The 20,563-nt window shown below is 39.4% G+C and overlaps 1 protein-coding gene across 1 annotated transcript; it reads right to left on the bottom strand.

Moving 5' to 3' along the window:
* Positions 1–238: 238 nt before the first annotated feature.
* On the bottom strand, positions 239–20,271 carry PTGFR (prostaglandin F receptor). The gene is made up of 2 exons (XM_009486131.2): positions 19,483–20,271; positions 239–544 (listed from the first exon to the last, which is right to left on the bottom strand). The coding sequence occupies exons 1-2, from the start codon at positions 20,269–20,271 to the stop codon at positions 239–241; spliced, it is 1,095 nt and encodes a 364-aa protein (XP_009484406.1).
* Between the last annotated feature and the right edge of the window lie 292 nt (positions 20,272–20,563).

Here is a 20,563-nt window from a genome sequence, read left to right as displayed (position 1 = left end):
GAAGGGAGCAATGCAGGATGATTTATCATTCTACTACCAGTTTTGGAAGGGATGTATTCTAAATGGAATTAAAACATTCAAGTGCATCTTTTGGAGTAGCAATATCAAACCGGTAAACAAGAGCAAACCACTCACAATTTAAAACAAATGCCAAACCACTGAGCCTTGGAATTCATTTTAAGGTATTGCCCGTGCATGAGCATTGCCTCCGTCGTGTCTTCATACACTGTGTTTAACTTTATTGCCCCGTAGAGCTGAGTGGCTGTAGGTTTATTTGTTTGGAACTTACTGGTGACTCAGATATCGCCGCAACCTTCAAAGAATTCTTGATGGAGCTGAGTTCCCACATGTGTAAGTTTATGATGTGCACGCCACAACATCCCCTTGTGATCTTGTACAGGTTTTTAAGTACAGCTTTCCGGAGAAGAATGTACACCCAGGGATCTAAAATCTGATTCCACGTTGCCATTCGGAGAGCGAAAAGTATTGTTTCACAGGTGTCCTTTGAATTACTCTCATTTATCCCAATTCTGGCCATTGTCACCTGAAAATGGAACATTTTAAAATTATACATCAAAAAAATACACCAAGAGAGCATGTAAATCAGTGAAATAATTTCAACATTATCTCTAATCTTCACACCTTCACAGCATCAATGCATCCCAATTGCAAAGTAAATACTTTCAGGCATGTAACATTTATCATCCTAGAAATCCTCTAATGCTTTACATACGACGTACATGTGTCTGCTGAACTACTTCTGCCAAACAGAGGATGGCAACCAGCCAGAGAATACCCTCAAAAACCAGGGACTGATCTGAGCAAGGAATAAAAACTTATCCAGAATTTGAGCTAACAAAGCATGCCAAGACTGTTCCAGGGATGGATTATTTCAAGGATAGAGACCACTGGTAGATCAGAACATTTTTATGAAAGGTATTTATTTTTTCACATTTTCTGTATTGAAGTCTGCATAAGGGATACAGCACCTTGATTTTTATCGAGAAGATTTACAGGTTTTAAGCTGCAACAGAACACAATTTATTGACACCAGAGGGTTTAGAGGTTTCTAGGAAAATTTAAGCCGTGGTGACAAAGGCCACCGATACCCCCCCTCTTGCCAATGGAAACACAAGGTGTTTCATTCACCTGTGGAGGTGCTGCACAAGGACAGACCTCCACCAGCAGCAACACTGCCAGAGCCAATAGTTTCACATGGCTGGAGGCATTAGTCTCCCAGTATAGCTCAGCAGGACTGCTTCTGGCAGAGGATACCCAAGAGCTACACCAGCCCAGTAAGTTGTGGCTGGCCTCCCCCGCTTTGCAAAGCTGCAACCTAGGCTTTGAGACACCAGCCCTAGTGAAACACACGCCACTGGGGCTCCTGCCCTGCAGAGCTCTCCTTTACGGGCTCTCTGCCACTGAGGTTTTGTAACCTGAGTTCCTGCGTGAAAAAAGCGTGACTCTGCAAAGCCAGGAATCTGCCAGAGGACAGTAAATTATCTCTTCCTATTATTAATGTTAAAAGCACATGAAGACTTTTTTGGTAGAAAGATGAAACACTGTAAGGCCTTCAGTTCCAAAGCCTTTAAAGCGATACAGTTATTTAAGAAATGGGATATTTTACAACTGATGCTATGACTACACTGATTTATTGGGCAATGAGAGGTAGGGTCAGTCTGTCCGAGTGCAGAGGGTTGTATTTTCACAAAGATACACTGTAATTAAAAAAAAAAACACTAAAAAATAATAATGAATTAAGAGAGAAAACTACCACTCAGGATTCCAGCAAACCTATTTTACTCTTTCTTAAATGCTTCTCTGTATTCCTAGGCCCTACCTATAGCTTGCAGGTCATCACACCTGAGTATAAACTTGAGTAGAACAGGGTAAATGCATAAAAGGAGACTGTACTTGCTTGCTTAAGCATTTGATCAAGCGTTTCTGTATGGACGTCTATGGGAGCAGCAAAGAGAGCCCCTAGGAACATTCCTAAGGAAGCTGGTAAGACTGGCAGAAGCACAGCTGGGAACCGGTGCGAGGAGGAGGAGGAATGTCTGAGCATCGAGCCAACACAAACACTTACAAGTCAGTTCCCTGAATCTGCTTTTCACCCCACAACCGTTGGGTGCATTCCTCTCTGACATCAGCAGCCCACCCAAACTTGGACAACTCCTTTGGCTTCTGCATGGGATGTTTTCTCAGGACAGTCCCCCATTTTATTTATTAGAGGTCCAATACCACAGCCAAACTCAGACACAATATTCCTTACTCGTGCAAGTAGGACTGGGCAGCAAATGACAGCACAACAGAGATCATAGACCAATGTCCTTATCCAACATACCGCATGCTTGACTTAATACCGACACACAGCTTCCTACCCTGCTTCTTGATGTACTTCAGAAATTCATTTGTTGTTCTTCCCTTGCATTCTGCAAAGTTAATAAATGCCAAATCCAATACAATTTCATGCCCGGAAGAGGAAACAGTAGATGTTGCCATCTAGGAAAAGTAGCTCCATTCACATTTTGTAAAACTGTATTATTTTCTCACGTTACCTAGCAAACTTGTGAGATTCCCTTCCATTTAGTAGTAACCACCTCTAAGTGAATTCATTCATTTGCTGTTCAATTTGCTGGCTCAACATGAAGTACCTCTGTTTTGATTATGGATTTACATAAAGTAAATCAGGACAACACAGAATTTTGATACATAATTTTATGGATTCCAATACTTGGAGAAGCTTCATCCAGAACATTTAAGTTACCTCTTCTGAATACTAGACATACAAAAAATAATATATCTGAACTCACAAGTAGCAAGGAGAGCTTATGTACATAGCTAAATGCTTAAGCAACTCAGCTGTGAATCCCTGTATTGGAAGTAATGAGATAAAAATCTATATTACCTATAAATTTTGTTTCATAAAATAAGAATTTTCTAGCCATATTACTTATATTACTTGGGAGTGTTATGCAGAAATAAAAAAATGTTTCCTTTCTTGTATCACTAAAACCAACATAAAATGATAGCCCAACTTTTTGAAGTTCTGAGAAGCTGAGATTTCCGTATAGGCCTGGACTAAGAGAATCTCAGTCTGACCCCAAGCATGAGCATTTTTATCCTAAAACACTTGGGGCAGAGCAGTGGTAGTGACAGACATGTTACCACCACATTGTTTCCAGCTATGAAGTGAGATAGCTTCTCACTCCTCCAAAGAGCCTGCGTTGTACTGGCAGTTCTTCCATGTCTTCTGAGAAAACATGTAAGAAAACTGCAGGCAACTGAAGCCAACGGCATGCAAAGACAGGGCAAAGAGGAGACCAGGTCCTGGCTACTGGAGCCTTTCTAAAGTCATCTGACGATTTCTGGAACAAGACCCTAAACTCCAGCTGAAGAAGGGTAGACTGGAGTGAGGCCAATATATATTATTATTTCTATCACATTTTCATGGTCATTTTTTTTTAAATTTAAATTCTTAAAACACTATTCCAAAGTCAGTTTGAAATCATAAATGATAAAAATGCCTAATACACTACCAGCTGTTCAATAAAAGATTTCATTGAAGCAGAACATGCAGACAGTCTGTATCTGCTCCCTAGGTGCGAGGAAGTCGTGGCACTGAACTGGCACAAGTCAGCAGCTCAGAAACTGCGACCAGCCCTTTCTGCAGTGCTAAGCTGACTTCTGAGAGCAGGACCTCCTCTGTAGGCACAGAAAGCACACTTCTTTTCTTCTTACTTGACTAATACTGTTCAATAATTAGTTCAAAGTCAAGAAACCAATTGAAAGACTGACCTCTTTTTTCTTTCCCTATAAGTCCATCAGGTTAGTATGATGAAGGAATTCTGTCCTCTGTAGCCAGCAGTACACAAGTGGGGAAGCAGGAAGACGCAAAATGGTTGCATCATATCTAGTTACATTTGATCTCCACAACCGAATTTAATATTCATGTAGATTCAGCAGTATGACTCAAAAAATTAATCCCCAGCTGGTAAATAATAAACATAACTCATTACATTTCCTAACATATTTAGAAATGCAAAAATCCAAGTAGCATTTTCCTGAGTTATACAATGTTTATATGAACATAGCTGTAGTGTGTCTCCCTGGTTTGCAAAAAAAATGAAAGTATCATATGATGTAACCAATACAATTCAAACTTTCTTTAGGGAAGAAACTATAAAAGCGTAACTGTAAGAGTGACTTTTTAAACTAAGGCTGCCTGCATGTAAGATATAAAGTTACTCTGACTCACATTAGTCCTTGTTGGTTTAAGGAAAGACCTGAGAATTCCCTGTCCCTAAAGGTAATACAGGGAAATCAAATCTGTGTCAAGCAAGGACTTAACCCAATACCTTAATCTTCTCCATCCTTTTTTTCCAATTTTAGGCTTCACTGAAACCAAAGCTCACTTTGCAAGATCCAGAAAGTCTGATGGAAAAGTTTTAAAAACATTTTGAAATTGTTGGCTTCTACAATTCTGCTTCTAGCAGATAGCATTAGAGAATTGCCATCTCCCTTAGGGACAAAGCTCTGTTCAACAAACTGAAAAAAATTGCTCCAAAGCTTCACACCACTCTCCAAATCTAAACAGCATGTCTTTAATTTCCCTTCCAATTGGATCTCAATTATATGAGAACAACTAATAAGCTAAATGGCAGTGCTGCTTAGTCACATTCCTGTTAGTACTCAAGGACAGCCAGTCAAAATAAGCAGCAGACTGTACAGCTAGTTAGGAAATAAGGCAAACTGTAATATTACTTTGATGCATTTCAGCACATACGCTCTAAATCCAGGTTCTATCCTTGACTTCAGGAAACTGGATAAAAACCAGTCACCGAGATATTGACATGGAAAGCAGAGCAGACAAGCCAATTTTGTTATGTGCAAACAAATATCAGAAATTCTCTTCCTCTGTAGCTCAGCCTTCAGGCGCCATTTCCCTGTGGGAACATTGCAGACCCTCCCAAACCTCTTCCTCTTCCTTTGGATTTCATTACAAACAGTTCTGAGAATTTCCATTAATGGAAGAAAGTCCATGGTTTTTTTCAGTATTTGCAGAGTACTTATATTTTGTCACTGGTGCCTGTATCAAATCCAGAGGTGCATATCCCCTTTGCCTAAACCACATAGGACTCAAGGCAGTATTCTACTGACTGTGTCCCACTCCATGGAAACAAAAAATACATAATTATTTTGAATTTCCAGAAGGTTTTGGAACTTCCATTATTCATACGTTCTACAAAGAAGCTGCAGTCTGCTATAGGCAAGAGCTGATAGAAGATGATACTTTGTAGTACTCTATAAACACAAACTTTAAGAAAAAAATTGCAAAAGTGGGGGAGAGAGAAATCAAAATGTATCTACCTTCACATTCTATGCACCATTTTATATCTCCTCCTTTTCTCCATTAGAAAAGAAACACTGACAGCAAATTGCCTATATCATTGCTATATAGATATTGTAGTATATAAACCAAGGATTTGTTGTAACAAAGCTGAGTATGCTTCACTTTCTTTTTTATGTGACTCTATATAAGTCAGTGTAAAAGCAAGGGCTTCCAAGAAAAATATGTAGCGCACCACTTCTGCCATCAAGATGTTAGTACACACACTGTACTACTTAGGCCACATAACACTTTTTACGTTATCGATCTGCAACATGATTTTCCCTTAATGTTCTCCTTTTTAGAAGAAAAACATGAACCATACCTTCAACTTTTATAAACCAGATGATCATTTGGGCTAGCAAGTAAATTTTAACTGAGCATAGTGATTTTATATTTTAAAAATGTGTACTTAAAAAGGAATTGGAGAACACAAAATGCATTAGCAAGTTTTCCTCCACATTAAAGTCCAGAGGGTACTTTTAAGGGGATACATAATAATTTCATGTGTAAAGTTTTGCAGGATCAGCTCTTGAGAAGTAGCGGCAAAAATGGAGTCCCCTTTTCTCCCATGTACACTTCTGTGAAAAAATAATAATGCCACTAAAAATTAACAACAGATCCACTGTCTCACTACTCAGTTGGGAAAAAATCACTGTCTACCTCCTGAAATTAAGTTCTGGTCCAAAACAGGTAAATCAAGGATAGTAACTACTACCTGCCATGATACGCATCCTGAAACATGCAAGTTTACTTATTATCCCATTAAACGCAGCCAGTCTGAGAAAGACCTTTCTCTTATCAGTGTCGCAGTCCTCTATGAGAAACACAGAACCCAAATGAGAAACAGACAGAGGATCAGAAAAGAATCGGATGACCAGAGGTAGCTGAGATTGCAAAAACATTCCGTAGATGTTTATTTAGCCTCCACGTGCTCCATGTTTAGCACCCTTACAAGGGAGCTACATAAACCTTTTGGAGATATTATAAAGCTAAAGGCACTCAGAGTTCAGAGGCGTTCCCAAAGCACTACTGCTGTGATAAAAGTCAAAAAAGTATAGAGAAAACAGGAGAACACAACATTTTCCATGAAGCAAATTAAAATAGTTTCTAATATTCCTTTCTCACACACAGTGGATTCTGTGACCAGGCAATTTCTCACCAGCCGATGCTGCTGCTTCAGGAACACGGTACCGTTCAGGAATGTGGTACCGTTCAGGAACGTGGTACCGTTCAGGATACATGTGCCTTTTCTCATGTTGGCAAGATCAAAGCCTTGAAACAGTATGCCCAAGCACCCCTCTGAATTGGTAGGGCAGATCTCACACCAAGTGAACACCAGAGGACTCCAGTGTAGCAGCATATATACGACACTACAGCCATGACATTAAATTAAGGCTCTGTGGGTGTTTGCCACCCAGCAGCTCAGCTCCATCTGACCTCGCCGTACGATCCCTCCTCGCTGAGGCTGTTCAGTTCTTCCGAGCTTTCTGCTCTCCTCACACAGGCTCAGATCTGCAGAGGACTTGCAGTCTATTGCACTCCATTACTGTGCCATTAGAGTGAAATGTGACATTTTTGCCATCTGTGTTTTCACAGCTTTATGCAAAATATTTATGGAAGGCAATATACTTTCAAACAAACAATTGGAAACATCATTTGAAATGGGATTTTTATGTATGCAAGAATTTGTCAAAATTACTGGAAAAAATGTAAAGTGCCATGACATTATACTCACTATTTGTATTTTATTAACTGCCTTTGGCATTATCATGCTCTACATAAGGCAGGAATGCAATTATGAAGTAAGCCTCATGAAGAGAAGGATTTCTTTGTGTGCTAAAACTCACAAACATTAACTGAAAGTGAAGCTTCTGTTTTCTGTCAACTTTCCCCTTAGACGCTTCCTATTTGCATCTCATTTGCAGTAACATAAATTCAGGTTGGGCTTGAATGAAGCATTCCAGGTCACCTCTCCTTGTTTCTCTGAAGGAATATAGATATTTCTGTCTTGGGTTGGCAGTGGTTTTTCCTTCTCTCCTTTCCACCCTCTCAACATTAGAAATACTTTGGTTCCACTAGCAATGTCATTACTCTCACAGCTTAATTGATTAACTCATTTGAAAGGAAAGCAGAATGGATACAGACAGAGAAGAGTTTAGCGCTGAAAACAGTAGATGACTCACTTTATAACGAAAAGACACAGTGTCTGTATCAAAGTCAAATAAGCAAGCTGTTTCCTGAGCTACATGTTTTAAAGTTACAAGAAAGCCTGCTTTCATAGACTGAGGGATGTATTGCTGCCTAGTAACAAGGCCTATAACAAAAATCTCTTGTAAAAAAAAATTCATTTTACAGATAAAATTAAAATATTCTTTACCCAGCAATGCTGAGATAAACTTTACAGGACAACTGCTAGACCTCTTGGGACCAGAAAACAATAGAGCATTTCTAATGCTGCATAATAAGGATCATCCTGAGAAAAACTATCAAAACAAATCAGTATTTAAGGACTATATGTACTCAGGTTCCATTCATTCTTCCTTTAGGGTCAGCTGGGTAAAGCTTCAAACCCTGGAAAAGCCCTATTACTTCTCTTATGTTGCTTTGCTTTTTCAGGTTTTCATACTCATTTGGAAAACCATCACCTTTTTATTGGTTAAACAAATATTCTCAGTGATGATTTAGGAGCAACAGAACTTCTCTCACTAATATCCTACAAATACCCAAAGAAGGAATCACAAATAACACATAATACTGGGAAGGAAGAGAAAGAACTGTCTGAATACAGAAAAAAAGAGACAATATACAGACAACCTGGCAGAAAAGGGAACTGCAAAGATCCATAATTATAGAATGAATTCAGCTTTTAATTACTGTTATGCACAGGATCAAATCAATAGCTTAGAAGTGAACTGTCTTTTCAAGCATCACCACATTTACACTGCTTTATTACTAAAGCATCCTCCACTGTATTTGCATGTCTGAGGAAAGATACGATACAGATTCAGCAACCAGAAGCAAATCTTCCACTTAAATATTTGAGAGCAAGAAAACGTTCTTCTATAGGGAACGCAGGACCTGCCAGTTCTTACCCAGCCATTTTTTTAATTCTCTCAGATTTGTTACTTTTGTCTAAGAAGCCAAGAATTAGACTGAATTCTCTAAGTGCTCCTTGGACGGGTCGCCCCTTGATTTCAGGGGAACGGCACATACGTGCAGGTTTTCAGGGCAAATACCACCGAACCCAGAGATATTCATACATACTAGAAGTGTGAAAACAAGGAAGAATAATTTCACAGTGAGTCACTCATGATACATAGTAGCCTTTCATCTCTTCTAGAATTAAGGGATGCAGATGGCTTTGACGTGTGACTGAGCCTGCAAGACCTCAAGTAACGAAAGGTCTAAAAAAGTAAAGAACCTACTCTATTGTCTACCAATGGAGTCACACCTCCAGTTTAATTGTCTGAGAAATTATGGTGTTTATTACATAGGTGTAGGGGGGAAAAAAGGAGGGGAAAAAAAAGATACATTAATTTTATAATTATATTACCATGTACACAACATACACAATGGAGGAAAATCAAATCTTGTTAAAGATGGATTGAAGTCATAGTCACCTAATGACTTGGTGCCATCTGATTTGCAGTATTTGCAAATCTGGCTGGAGGCAAAGGAAGATGTGATGTGTTCCTTTCATGTTATTTTTTTAAAAAATCACCTTTATTAAAGTGACCTGTTCTATATATCATTCTGGAGAAGTACACTAAGAAGCTACGAACGGAAGTATCAGGGCTAATGAATTAGCAATATATTTACCAAGCTGGAATACATAATTTGCAGTTCGTTTTTTCTTTAATGTTGGCAAACAACTTAAAAGGGACTGCTGCGCAGCTGGACTACCTTTTAGGTGGAGGAGGGAAGAGAAAAATCAAATCTCCACTTAAGAGTGATTTATTTCTCACTACTTCAGCAAACACACGCTCCTGGTAAAAAGTGGATTCACTTTTATTTCCAACTCACTAGTGAACTGTAAATCCTAAAACAAATTGCTATCACTCACAGGGATCCTCACCTCCTTCCTGCTTCACTTTCTGTCTTAACACCTCCCCATGCGGCGAGGCAGAGGGGAACGCAGCAGGCCACATCCCTGCCAGCCCAAGAGTCTTTCTCCCCACATCCTCACGTCCTGATGTTGGGCATTACACGGGTGACGAGGTTGCTCACGGGCAGACTCACTACATCCTTTGCACCATCCCTCACTCCCATAACCTTGGGGTGGCTGTGCAGCCCGCGCACGGCCAGCTTACGCAGCGCTCCAGCCGCCTGAGGCAGCTGGCGGCACACGGATCTGGGACAGCCCCTAGGGAACCAGCTGGAGATCAGTCATTAACTTCCACTTCTCCAATGACAACGCAATCTTTGGGTTCTGCAAGTTTAGTATCGAGGCCTAATTTTCTTTAAAACCTCAGTTCAGGACATCCCTTACACCAAGGCTCATCTTCAGCCTTCTTCAGGAAATCATGCAGAAACACAGCTCCAACGCCATTCAAAGCCATGCTTCGGCATGCGTCTGACTGAGGTCTTCAGACGGCGCATTGAAACGAGGAGCTCGCTGAAAAGAGTGAGCTTATGAGCTGCTCTCCACTCCCTGCTCTGTCCGAAGTAGATAAGAGCAATCCTTCAGCAAGAGACAGTGCATTACCTACAACACAGCTCGGGTTCATTCAGCCACTCGGCTATTTCGCCTCATCCAATATGAGAATGAATCCGAAAGAATGAGCCACAGTTACTAAAATTTCACTGTTACTCCTGGTGTACACCTTTTCTGCAACATTCTGCTACCTGACCATTCCTATTTGTAAGAGCACTTACACAGAACCCATGACGGGATTGTGCTCCTGCCCTGCTAGGCACTGTGCATGCACACCGTAAACAGGCACCTTCCTTCCTCAGGGAGCTTTGTAACCCCAGTAACCAGCTGCAATTCAGCAACTTCTGAATATTTTAATGTAAAATTTAAGTCTTAAAAGCATGTGAAATAAGAATTATTGCTCTGTTTTAAAGCTAAACAGCGTATTTCCCAGAAAAGGATCCAAATAATGCGTGCTCTCAGACATGAACTGATGCTACACTGATACTAAGACAAATAACTTCTGCTAGAAACATTTATAATCACCACGCAAAACTTAAGATCATGAATTAACACCATAATAACATAATAAATATCTCAAAGAACACACGAATGTATACCACACACTGATGTCTGTCATGTTAAACCTGGTGATGATGAAGGCATTTCTGGAGTTGTTCCATGTGAGTGTATTTGTCCCAGAGACTTTTCAGCTTTACCATTTAAAGACTTTAGATAGTCAGGAAAAAAAGCTTTCCTAAAATAACCATCCAAAAATGGTTATGTTGTGTATGACATTTTCCAAAAATGGCTATGCAGTGTATGATATTTTCAAGCAAGAAAGGCCTGAATAAGTGTAATATCTAGGAAATAGGAAGAATGCACTTTTATCAAACAAAAGTGGAATGTATATCAAATTGACTTTAAGCACAGAATCCAAAAACTTTACCAACTGAATAAATGAGGGAGTTGTGAATGGAAATTTATCTGTCTGAAGTTTTCAGAATTTGATTTTTTGAGATGCAATTTCAAAATTGAAAAAAAGATCAAAATTTTCAGTGAAAGTCATTAGCATCTATTTGGAATGAAATATTGTGTTTGAATTTATAGATCTTTACGGTTACATTCTGTTTATATAATATAAATTTCAAAATCAAGCGGCAAGAAATTTTGAAAGAAAAACAGGACCAGGTTGTTTTGAAAATGCAATGATCTCATATGACTGGAAACCTGCCTTCCCTACTTTTTCTCTCCAAAACAAACCAACCTCATTGCATTCTGATGGCACTGCATTTTCAGAAAAAGGCTTTACATAAGTTTTGCGAGACAGCACAAGTAAACATAGATAACAAAAAATTATAATTATGCTTCCCCAAAAGCCTCTGGTAAAGGACAATGCCAGTCTCAGCTCTTCTTCCTTCCCTGCTTCATATCACTACTGCAGGACAATATGCTGACCACTGTCCATTTCTTCTCCAGAACTTCTTTCCTGTTGAGAGAGTATCTCAGCAGCTCAACTCCCTGACTTCTGTGATGGGGAAGTAAACACTTGAGTTACAAATATAGCCACAATTAATACAGAGTTTCTAAGCACTCTATGATAAACTATGCCCTGGCTCACACTTAAAAACATTTTTTTTTAATGATTCATATTTCTCAGAAAGGCTAAGGCCCATAAGATCTCTACAAACTGTAAAAGATGAAAAGAGGAACAGACCAATTCTGAACACTGAAACAGCACCTTTGAAATTCAGTATCATTTTAGGTGGGCATACTCTAAAACAATGCTCATTCCATTTCTCATCTAACATGGTGGAAATTTGCCAGCTGTGCCTCTTAAGAATCCAAAATAAAAGAAAGATCTCTACAACCAATACTAAAAAAACAAGAACACCTTATCCAAGGGTTTCTAGCATCAGAGAAACGCATCTGAACAGGTGGATTGAATTTTTAAATGCATTGTATTAAACTTCGTTATTCTCTCTCTGCAAACACCTACAATTTCTTTCTATGGAGTATTTTTGCGGTGGCATACAAAAGCATACTCAAATTGTCCGAATTGCTGCTTAAACCTTGGTCCACAGGAAACTAAGCTAAAAAGACACTTTTATCTTGAGACTAAAAAAAACTTCAATCAAAAGGAGTGTTCTCTTTCCTCTTAACCCCTAAAATCAGCTATTTATTCCAAAATATCTTTTGGGCCACAGTATTAGGAATGACACTAACATTTCAGCGATTTAACCTTGAGTATCAGAAGCTCATTCAGAGGAAGTCAAGCAAGAATAGTAATTGAGTCTGCACAGTGTTAACGGGTGTATTGAGAAACTCGGCAAGCAATTAAAAAGCCATGATATGAGAGACAGCGACAGCCCTTTTTCTAGTGTAGCTTGAAAGACAAGCTAACTCATATGAGGGTTTTTTTTACTTCCAGAGGAACTCAGGGAGCATTTTCTTCAGCCAAACAGCTGCTCCTGATCTGACCTTTTCTGACACAGCAAGGCCTGGAACAGAAATGACAACCTACAGTCAACAATAACCATTGCTGTATCGACGCTTCAGACTAGAGATGAAGAGGCGTATCTAGCAGGCCTTCTGCTAGCAAAATGCTTTTTTCATTTCCTCATGAAACTGGCTCCTTTATTAAACCCATTGTGGCAGAAGTGGGCTCCTGAGATGGGCTTGCACCCGGCCCAAGAGACGCAATGACAGCATCCAACGGGTATTCCCGTGGAGGTCCTGCAGCAGGTCACCTCTCCTGTGCCTGTCAGCCTGCCGCAGGCAGGGTGCGAAGCATAGCCCAGACCCAACTCGAACCACGTCTTCCTTACTCTGACAGCACTTCCCGTCTCGTATGGTCTCAACTGACAACCCTTCTAGCAAAACATGACAAGAATTCAATGACAAAAGCCAGCACAAACATAGTCATTGTCAATGATTATCTTCTTAAAAATCTGAATCTTGAAAAAGAAAGACAAAGTGTGTTTTTCCCCTGTGAAAGTAACTTTTACAATGGCATTCAATGCTGCAAGGTTAGCTAAACACGTTTAAGAGTATCTCCTTCAGTCTTCAGAAATGGATGGCTGGAAATTGAAAGTCTAATTTATTCTTTTTCCACAGAAAAGATCATTCTCCTTGTTGACAGTGCCTATCCAGGCACAAAGAGCTCACAGAGGCTGCAGCTTTGACTAACAACATGTTTTGCCAGTGGCTCTGTTAAGAGAATACGCTTCTGCGGAGCAGCCAGGCATGAGGTCTGCGGTAGCTGTACTGTACACAGAGACAAGGGCTTCACTGGCAAAGCGTGGACATGCATCTGGGGACATCTCGTGTCTGCTTCTCCTCAGCTGCATTTTTCAATTATGAAAATCACCAGCCAGAGAGCACAAGAGAAGGGACAAATTTTTAAGTAACTATTTTGTTGTAGGGACAACACAACCAGCAATATTTGAAGGCATACAAACAACTAAACTAAGCAAGAAGTCATTCACTGGTCTATATCACCAGCTGATGAAAACCGAACCCTGAAAATGCTCTAGAAAAAAATTTGCTGCTGGAATAACAATTCATTGTCAGCTACAACTTAGATGAAGTTAAATACTTCAACAACAATAGTGTTGTGATTTCATTAAAGATTGTCAAGATTTTAAAAACTGGTTTTATAATTAATAAAAATTGAAAGGCATAACAAAATTACCAACACTGAAAAAACAACCACAGTAGTTGCAATTTAGTTTTCCTTCATATGTTGAATAAATGAAGTATCTCTTTCGAATTAAAAAAAAGCAATGAGCTCATATAAATGATGGCCATTGCACATATAAGTATAACATAGTATAACAGAAATTTAAACTGTCAGCTTGTGGAAGAATGCAGAAAACAGGAATGGAGGAAGATGTTTCAAGGTTAACAGGGGTATGAACTCCTGGCAAAGTGTCACTGTGCAAGTATATACATGACTACACATACAAAAATACTAAAATGAGATGCACAGAGGACTGCCTTTTACAGCGAAGTACCTTATACTGTAAGCAACCACATGGCCTGGAATTTAGTTAGTGTAAAACCTACAACCCACTGACCTCCTTCAGCACATACCAACAGTGAGCCTGCCCCACCACCTGAAATACCTGGTGGAGCAAGCAGGGTGGGCTGGGCTGGGGTAAGGGTATTCCACCAAGAGCATCCCTGTTAGCGCAGCACTGCCCTTCTCGCCTCCTCCGGCAGCATATTCACCGAAAGGACCACTCAGACCAGCTCCGGCAGCTCCTAGGTTGGAGTGATTCGGCAAATTGTAAGCTAAATGCAGCCCCAGGTGCACAAAAACCAGTCATCAAACCTTGTTGCATGAGACAATCTGAGGAGAAGCAGTCAGAGCGAGTTCAGAGAGGCACAATTAGTGTAACAAATTGGAAAGGGAAGAGATAACGTCAGAAGAGACTGCTAGAAATTAATCTAGGCAGTAAAAAAAGCAACTGAGTAAGAGCTGATTTAATCATATGAAATAAATAGCTGAGATCTTTAAAAAAAAAACAGAAGGAGCAGCTATTTTCTGCAGTAGCAGGGAGGTAAAACTGGAATGAAAGTAATCAGATAACAGCATGGAAAAAAGATCTTAACAAGAATAATTCAAATGTAAAAGTATTTTTCTCAGGCTAAGACTGTGTTCCACACATGAAAAAGATTATACTTTTCTCCATATCATAATTTGTCCCCATAGATAAATTCACTCTGAAATAAACCCCTCTTGTACATAATTACAGAGAGTTTACTTTGCTACTCCAAAAACAAAATTTAAAATGTATTTATCCCTTGAGCCCCACAGAATTTGATGCACTGAAGTCAAAATCTGCTCATACGAACACAGCTCCAGAAACAAGCTGTTTCATGACAGGCCAGACATCAAGTCACAGCCAAAACCCAGCTTTATATAACAATCTATTTCATCGGAGATAGTTGTCACAAAATGCTCCAGACCAACTATTTGCTTTGGGAATCCAACCCCTAGGGAACCAAATTTATCCAACAAAACTCACATATCCCTAGCAAAGGGCTAAGACTCTAGCAAGGATGCAAAAAGATGACTTATTACACAAAGTTGATGTTACTATCTTCAGAACATGTTTTCCTGGAATTAACCATCACAAAGCAAAATTATTTGGACTGCCAGAACAAACGTGCCTCTGCAAATCATTGACTACATAGATTATCGGAAAGCTCATGAATTTCACTTGTTGCTTTTTTTTTTGATTTCCCTCCCGCTCTCAACTCCTCAGAAGGACATAAACGTTCCCCCACAAGCAGGGAGCACCCCTCATTCAGGTACTCCACTAAGGAGATTCCCACACAGTGGCAGAAAACTTGAAAAAGTTGCTCATTTTTGAGGAACAAATGAGATGGAGCTTGAGGAAAGAAACCAGAAGGAAGAAAAGAAACCAGAAGGAAGAAAAGAAACCAGAAGGAAGTCCCTGTCCAACAGCCCCAGGCAGAGCTCCACATGAGCCATGCCATGGGCTCTGCTGCTGAAAAATGCTCCAGATTTCCAGGAGTCTTAAAATAGAGGTGGTGATTGGTTATAATATTATATATTCTTACATATAATATTCAACATTAGATATATATTCATATACACAGATATACAGAGGCACCAAAACAAGTTCACTACCACTGAGCAGGTGCAGAAGTCGAGTTCGGTTCCACACCAGACACCATAAAGGACGATCCAGGGTCTTGTGCCTCTAATGTCATCTAAAGGTAATTTTAGCACAGGACAGTGACTGAATATATAACTCCACTTGGAAAAGAAAATTAAAATTTAATAGCGAAGTAAAACGGCAGTTGTATTACAGTATTGGATAGACTTGATTTTGGTAGCTGTGCACATATGACAATTGACGTAACACCAGACTAGATTTAAAACAGAAGAAAAATAAACAAAGCAAACCCCCTGTCAGATGAAGAATCACACCAAATAAATCCAAACTCTTATATCTGCAAACTACATGTGGCATAAACTGCATTGCCTTCCTCCACTTTCTCTTCCAAAGGTTTGTTTGGTTTATAATTGCTTTGGTTTATATAGAGGCAGTTCTCTCTCACATAACATTTTGTTCTGTATACTCTTTGGGATAGAGAACATGGGCAAAATTTGCAATTCGGGGATTGACACTGACTTCTAGACTTTACTTTGAGAAAAAATTTAAAAAGCAAATGAATGCAAAACAAGCATGTATTTAGCTACTTTGCCAAATAATTTCATCTATGAACACCTGCTCATATTTATTTCAAGAAATACATATTTTGGTATATGCTGATTAAACTATAGAATCTAAACAATTCATTTCACAAAATAAAAGCCCTGAAAGGTTTCAGATAAATCGAACGAGTAGATTTAGATCAGCAATTCTTCATAAGTCAAACACTTTGATAAACCCTGGATCTCTTCATTATAGCACTTTAGCAGTACATTCCTGGCAAAGCTTTATTCCACTGAATCTGTATGCTCCACTTCAGTCCAATAAAGCTTGTTAAATTAATGCTGCACTTATAATTCTGTTTGTATTCAGTGAACAGAATGCTATCAAAACAAAGAGTCGGTAATTCAGAGAATTAACTTTGATGACAACTCTGCTATCCGAACAGCTAATAAAGGTAATACCTACCAAAGACCCTGTCCGTCACATTTCCCAGATTATTGAAGTCTCTGGCTAAAACACAGATTGTTCACTTCCTTGAAACTTTGTTTCAAGAACTAAATTTTACCTTACACTAACTTTTTTTTTAACTTCCCATTTCTAACATAATTTTGTCTATATTGCAGAATTATTCTCCATACCACCAGGCTAATTTTGGCTCATTTCCTTTCAAAAGAGATCCAGAAGCAAAGTGTCGTGAGCCTGGAACACACCGAGAGCACTGGCAAATTTGCCAGCCGATGAACCAGAACTGCTTGTATCACCTGCCTCTGCAACACAGTCTCCAAAACTACCAAGAACAAAACTAAGCAAGAAGTCATTCACTGGTCTATATCACCAGCTGATGAAAATCGAACCCTGAAAATGCTCTAGAAAAAAATTTGCTGCTGGAATAACAATTCATTGTCAGCTACAACTTAGATGAAGTTAAATACTTCAACAACAATAGTGTTGTGATTTCATTAAAGATTGTCAAGATTTTAAAAACTGGTTTTATAATTAATAAAAATTGAAAGGCATAACAAAATTACCAACACTGAAAAAACAACCACAGTAGTTGCAATTTAGTTTTCCTTCATATGTTGAATAAATGAAGTATCTCTTTTGAATTAAAAAAGTCTATAGCTCTTTTGAAACCCAAGGGCTTTTTAAAAATCAAATTAATTCCAACCTTTAAGGACGGTTATTTTATCCGAAAATAAATGTCACCCGAAGATAATACACTGTTTTTTCATGAAAAGTAAAGCCATCATTTGAGCTGCTATTCTTGAAAACCACTCTGTGGCTTGACCCAGACAGATTTCAGGAAGTGCCTGGAAATAACTGGAAGTAAATTCACTACAAAAGTTATACTGTTCTGACAACTTTGTTTATGCTCTATACGCAATAGCCAGGACACTGACAAAAGCCAACACGAATTTAAACTATGCTGTAGAGCAAGTCTAGAAAAATCAATAGAGAAGCAAGAGAAAATTCTCTGCGTGTTGAACAAAAGTGAAAGAGTTTTTGTGCATTTCAGTGATGCAGAGATTTATATCCAGACTCTCTCCTTGAAGTCTGAGATACTGGATTAATTAAATGCTACCTGCCAGATATACCCAACTGCTGCAGCTAGGCTAGTATCAGCATCTAATTCAGAACTAGTTCAGGTAACTCCATACTGTACCAGAGGCAGGGAGTAGATGAGATGTAACTGGATCTGATTCAGATCTCAGATTTAAATGTATCTGTAAGCTCAAACTGAAATTGCGCCTCATTCACATCAGTGGTAAACTATGGGATCTTGTTTCTAGGAAACAAATTAAGATTTCATATTACTTGTCACGTAACCTCTCTCACTCTAGTAAAAAAAAATAGATTTTCTTCAGTCAGGTTTATTGCAGTAAAAATAATTAATACAATAAAATAGTTAATATAATACTGCTTCCAGCTCTGGAGCCCTCAGCGCAGGAAATATATGGACCTGTTGGAGCGGGTCCGGAGGAGGCCACAAAAATGATCAGAGGGCTGGAGCACCTCTCCTATGAAGAAAGGCTGAGAGTTGGGGTTGTTCAGCCTGGAGAAGAGAAGGCTCTGGGGAAACCTTATTGCAGCCTTTCAGTACTTAAAGGGTGCTTATAAGAAAGACGGGGACAAACTTTTTCGCAGAGCCTGTTGCTATAGGACAAGGGGTAATGGTTTTAAACTAAAAGAGGTAGATTTAGACTAGATATAAGGAAGAAATTTTTTACAAAGAGGGTGGCAAAACACTGGAACAGGTTGCCGAGAGAGGTAGTAGATGCCCCGTCCCTGAAAACATCCCAGGCCAGGTTGGACGGGGCTCTGAGCACCCTGATCCGGTTGAAGATGTCCCTGCTCACTGCACGGGGGTAGGACTAGATGACCTTTAAAGGTCCCTTCCAACCCAAACTATTCTACGATTCTGTGATTTTAATAGCAGCTTTATAATGCCATCGTACTACAGGAGCCGTCACATTCTTTCCCATATCATAATCCCGCTTCCTTTGACCCTGCTAGAGCACACGTTAACATGAGCAACACTTACCGCTTTGGAAGAGTCTCAGCAGTTACCAACAAGCAGTCCTAAGCTGCAGCCAGGACAGCTGAGAAAGCACACCGACTGCACAGAGATTTGCTAGTCATCTGTCCAGATTACGAACCCAGCTTGGTCAGGTCTAAACCAAATTTTTATTTTAACCCACCACCAACCACTGGTTTTTAACATGATTCTGAAGCAAAGCCCTTAATACCCTGCTAACAAAGTGGAGGATTTTTACGTTATTAACTGTTACCTCCCGTAACACAGTTCGCAAGTAGCAGCAAACCGAAATAGTAACATCAAACAGATTACCATAAATAAAAAATTATATGAAGCACCGTACTGACTAAACAGACTTGCCACTCCAAGATTTCATTGAATTTTTGGACGAGGTCAATATTTGCTCCGATTTATTCTAGCCACCATTCTGCTACCACTGCCTGGACTTTGCTTCCAGTTTGACAGCACTGGAAACAAAGCCCTCACAGTCCCTACACCTTTTACTTACTCAGTCTATTTTGCTTATGATCAGAAGTGGAGAATAATTACCATTTTTGTTATAGATGCATAAGTAAATACATTATGGGCATTATGCTGCAAACTTAATACACTGAAAAGTGAATGGAGCGGTTATCACAGCTCAAGCGCCTTAAAACCTGGAGATAAAAAAGTATAACTTTTATACAGTGATGTGCATTAAAAATTGGCAAACACATTAGGCTCTTACCAGGAATGGACTCCAGCAAATGCAAGAAACACACATTATAGCCAAGAGCTGAATGATCATTTCAAAATGATGAGATCTGCCTTGTCTTTGTTGACTTTTAAATTTGACTCTTAAGAGGGTAATTCCTGTGACAGCATTGCACAAGAATGAAATAGCAAGGGCCAGTAACCCAAGGCAAGAAAAAAGTAAGAGATAAAATCTGTCTTCCCAGTCCTCAACATGTTCTGTTTTATAGAAGCACCAGGTCCTCGATGCTTGAATTTGATAGGCTCTAAACCTAAGAATAGGCAGCAAAGCTATAAGAACAGCAAACACACATACCATAGTCAACATCATTTTCACATGTTTAGAAGTCATTTTTGTAGAGTGAAATATTGGCTTAGTGACTCCAATGCACCGTTCAACAGCCATCACACTGCCCAGGAAGAGTGGGCACAAACCAAAGAAAACCATGCAGATGCCAAAAACACTGCAAAGAATGTTGGACTGGTTAAATCGAATCCAGTCTTTATCCGATGCATACACAAACACTGCAATGGCTCCGTTGATGAGGTGGCCGAAGAGATCTGTGACGACCAAACCACTAGCCAGAAGCAAAAAGGAGGCTTTTGATTTCTGTCTGAATCTCTGATACGCCTTCATGAGAATTGCTATTGCAAGACTGTTGGACAGAATTCCCACCGTCATGAAGATTATTGAAAAGAAAACTGAAATCTTCTTCTCCGTGTGGCAGGTTGTGTTTTTCAAGATTCCAAATCCAGCCAGCCCTGGTGATTTTGAACTGTTCATGATTAGGAAAGGAGAGGCAGCCCTCAAAACATTTCAGCAGTCTCGCAATCAAAAGGCATCTGCAATATTAAAAACAAATACACACACACACTGTAAAAGGCATACCACTGTTCAAACGACATTTCAAGCAGAAATTCCATAATATTAGTCTGTGGTACAAATCTAATTTTCTGGTTTTCTGAGTGATACGATATGGCATCATATTTTAAGCGCATCAGTCACAGGATAAAACAATTACCTGCATGCATTATGCAATGCAGAAACAGCGTACAGTATCTTATAGTCTCTGCAC

This window comes from Pelecanus crispus, chromosome 5 (genome assembly GCF_030463565.1).
Source record: "Pelecanus crispus isolate bPelCri1 chromosome 5, bPelCri1.pri, whole genome shotgun sequence".
Taxonomy (NCBI): Eukaryota; Metazoa; Chordata; class Aves; order Pelecaniformes; family Pelecanidae; genus Pelecanus; species Pelecanus crispus.
Note: the sequence above shows the minus strand (reverse complement) of the source record. Positions and strands in the feature narration are given on the sequence as shown.

Coding starts and splice junctions, on each gene's coding strand:
- PTGFR (XM_009486131.2), bottom strand. CDS start 20,271: ATGAACAGTTCAAAATCACCAGGGCTGGCTGGATTTGGAATCTTGAAA. Junction 545..19,482: donor TTTGCTGGAGTCCATTCCTG/GTAAGAGCCTAA, acceptor TTCCATTTTCAG/GTGACAATGGCCAGAATTGG.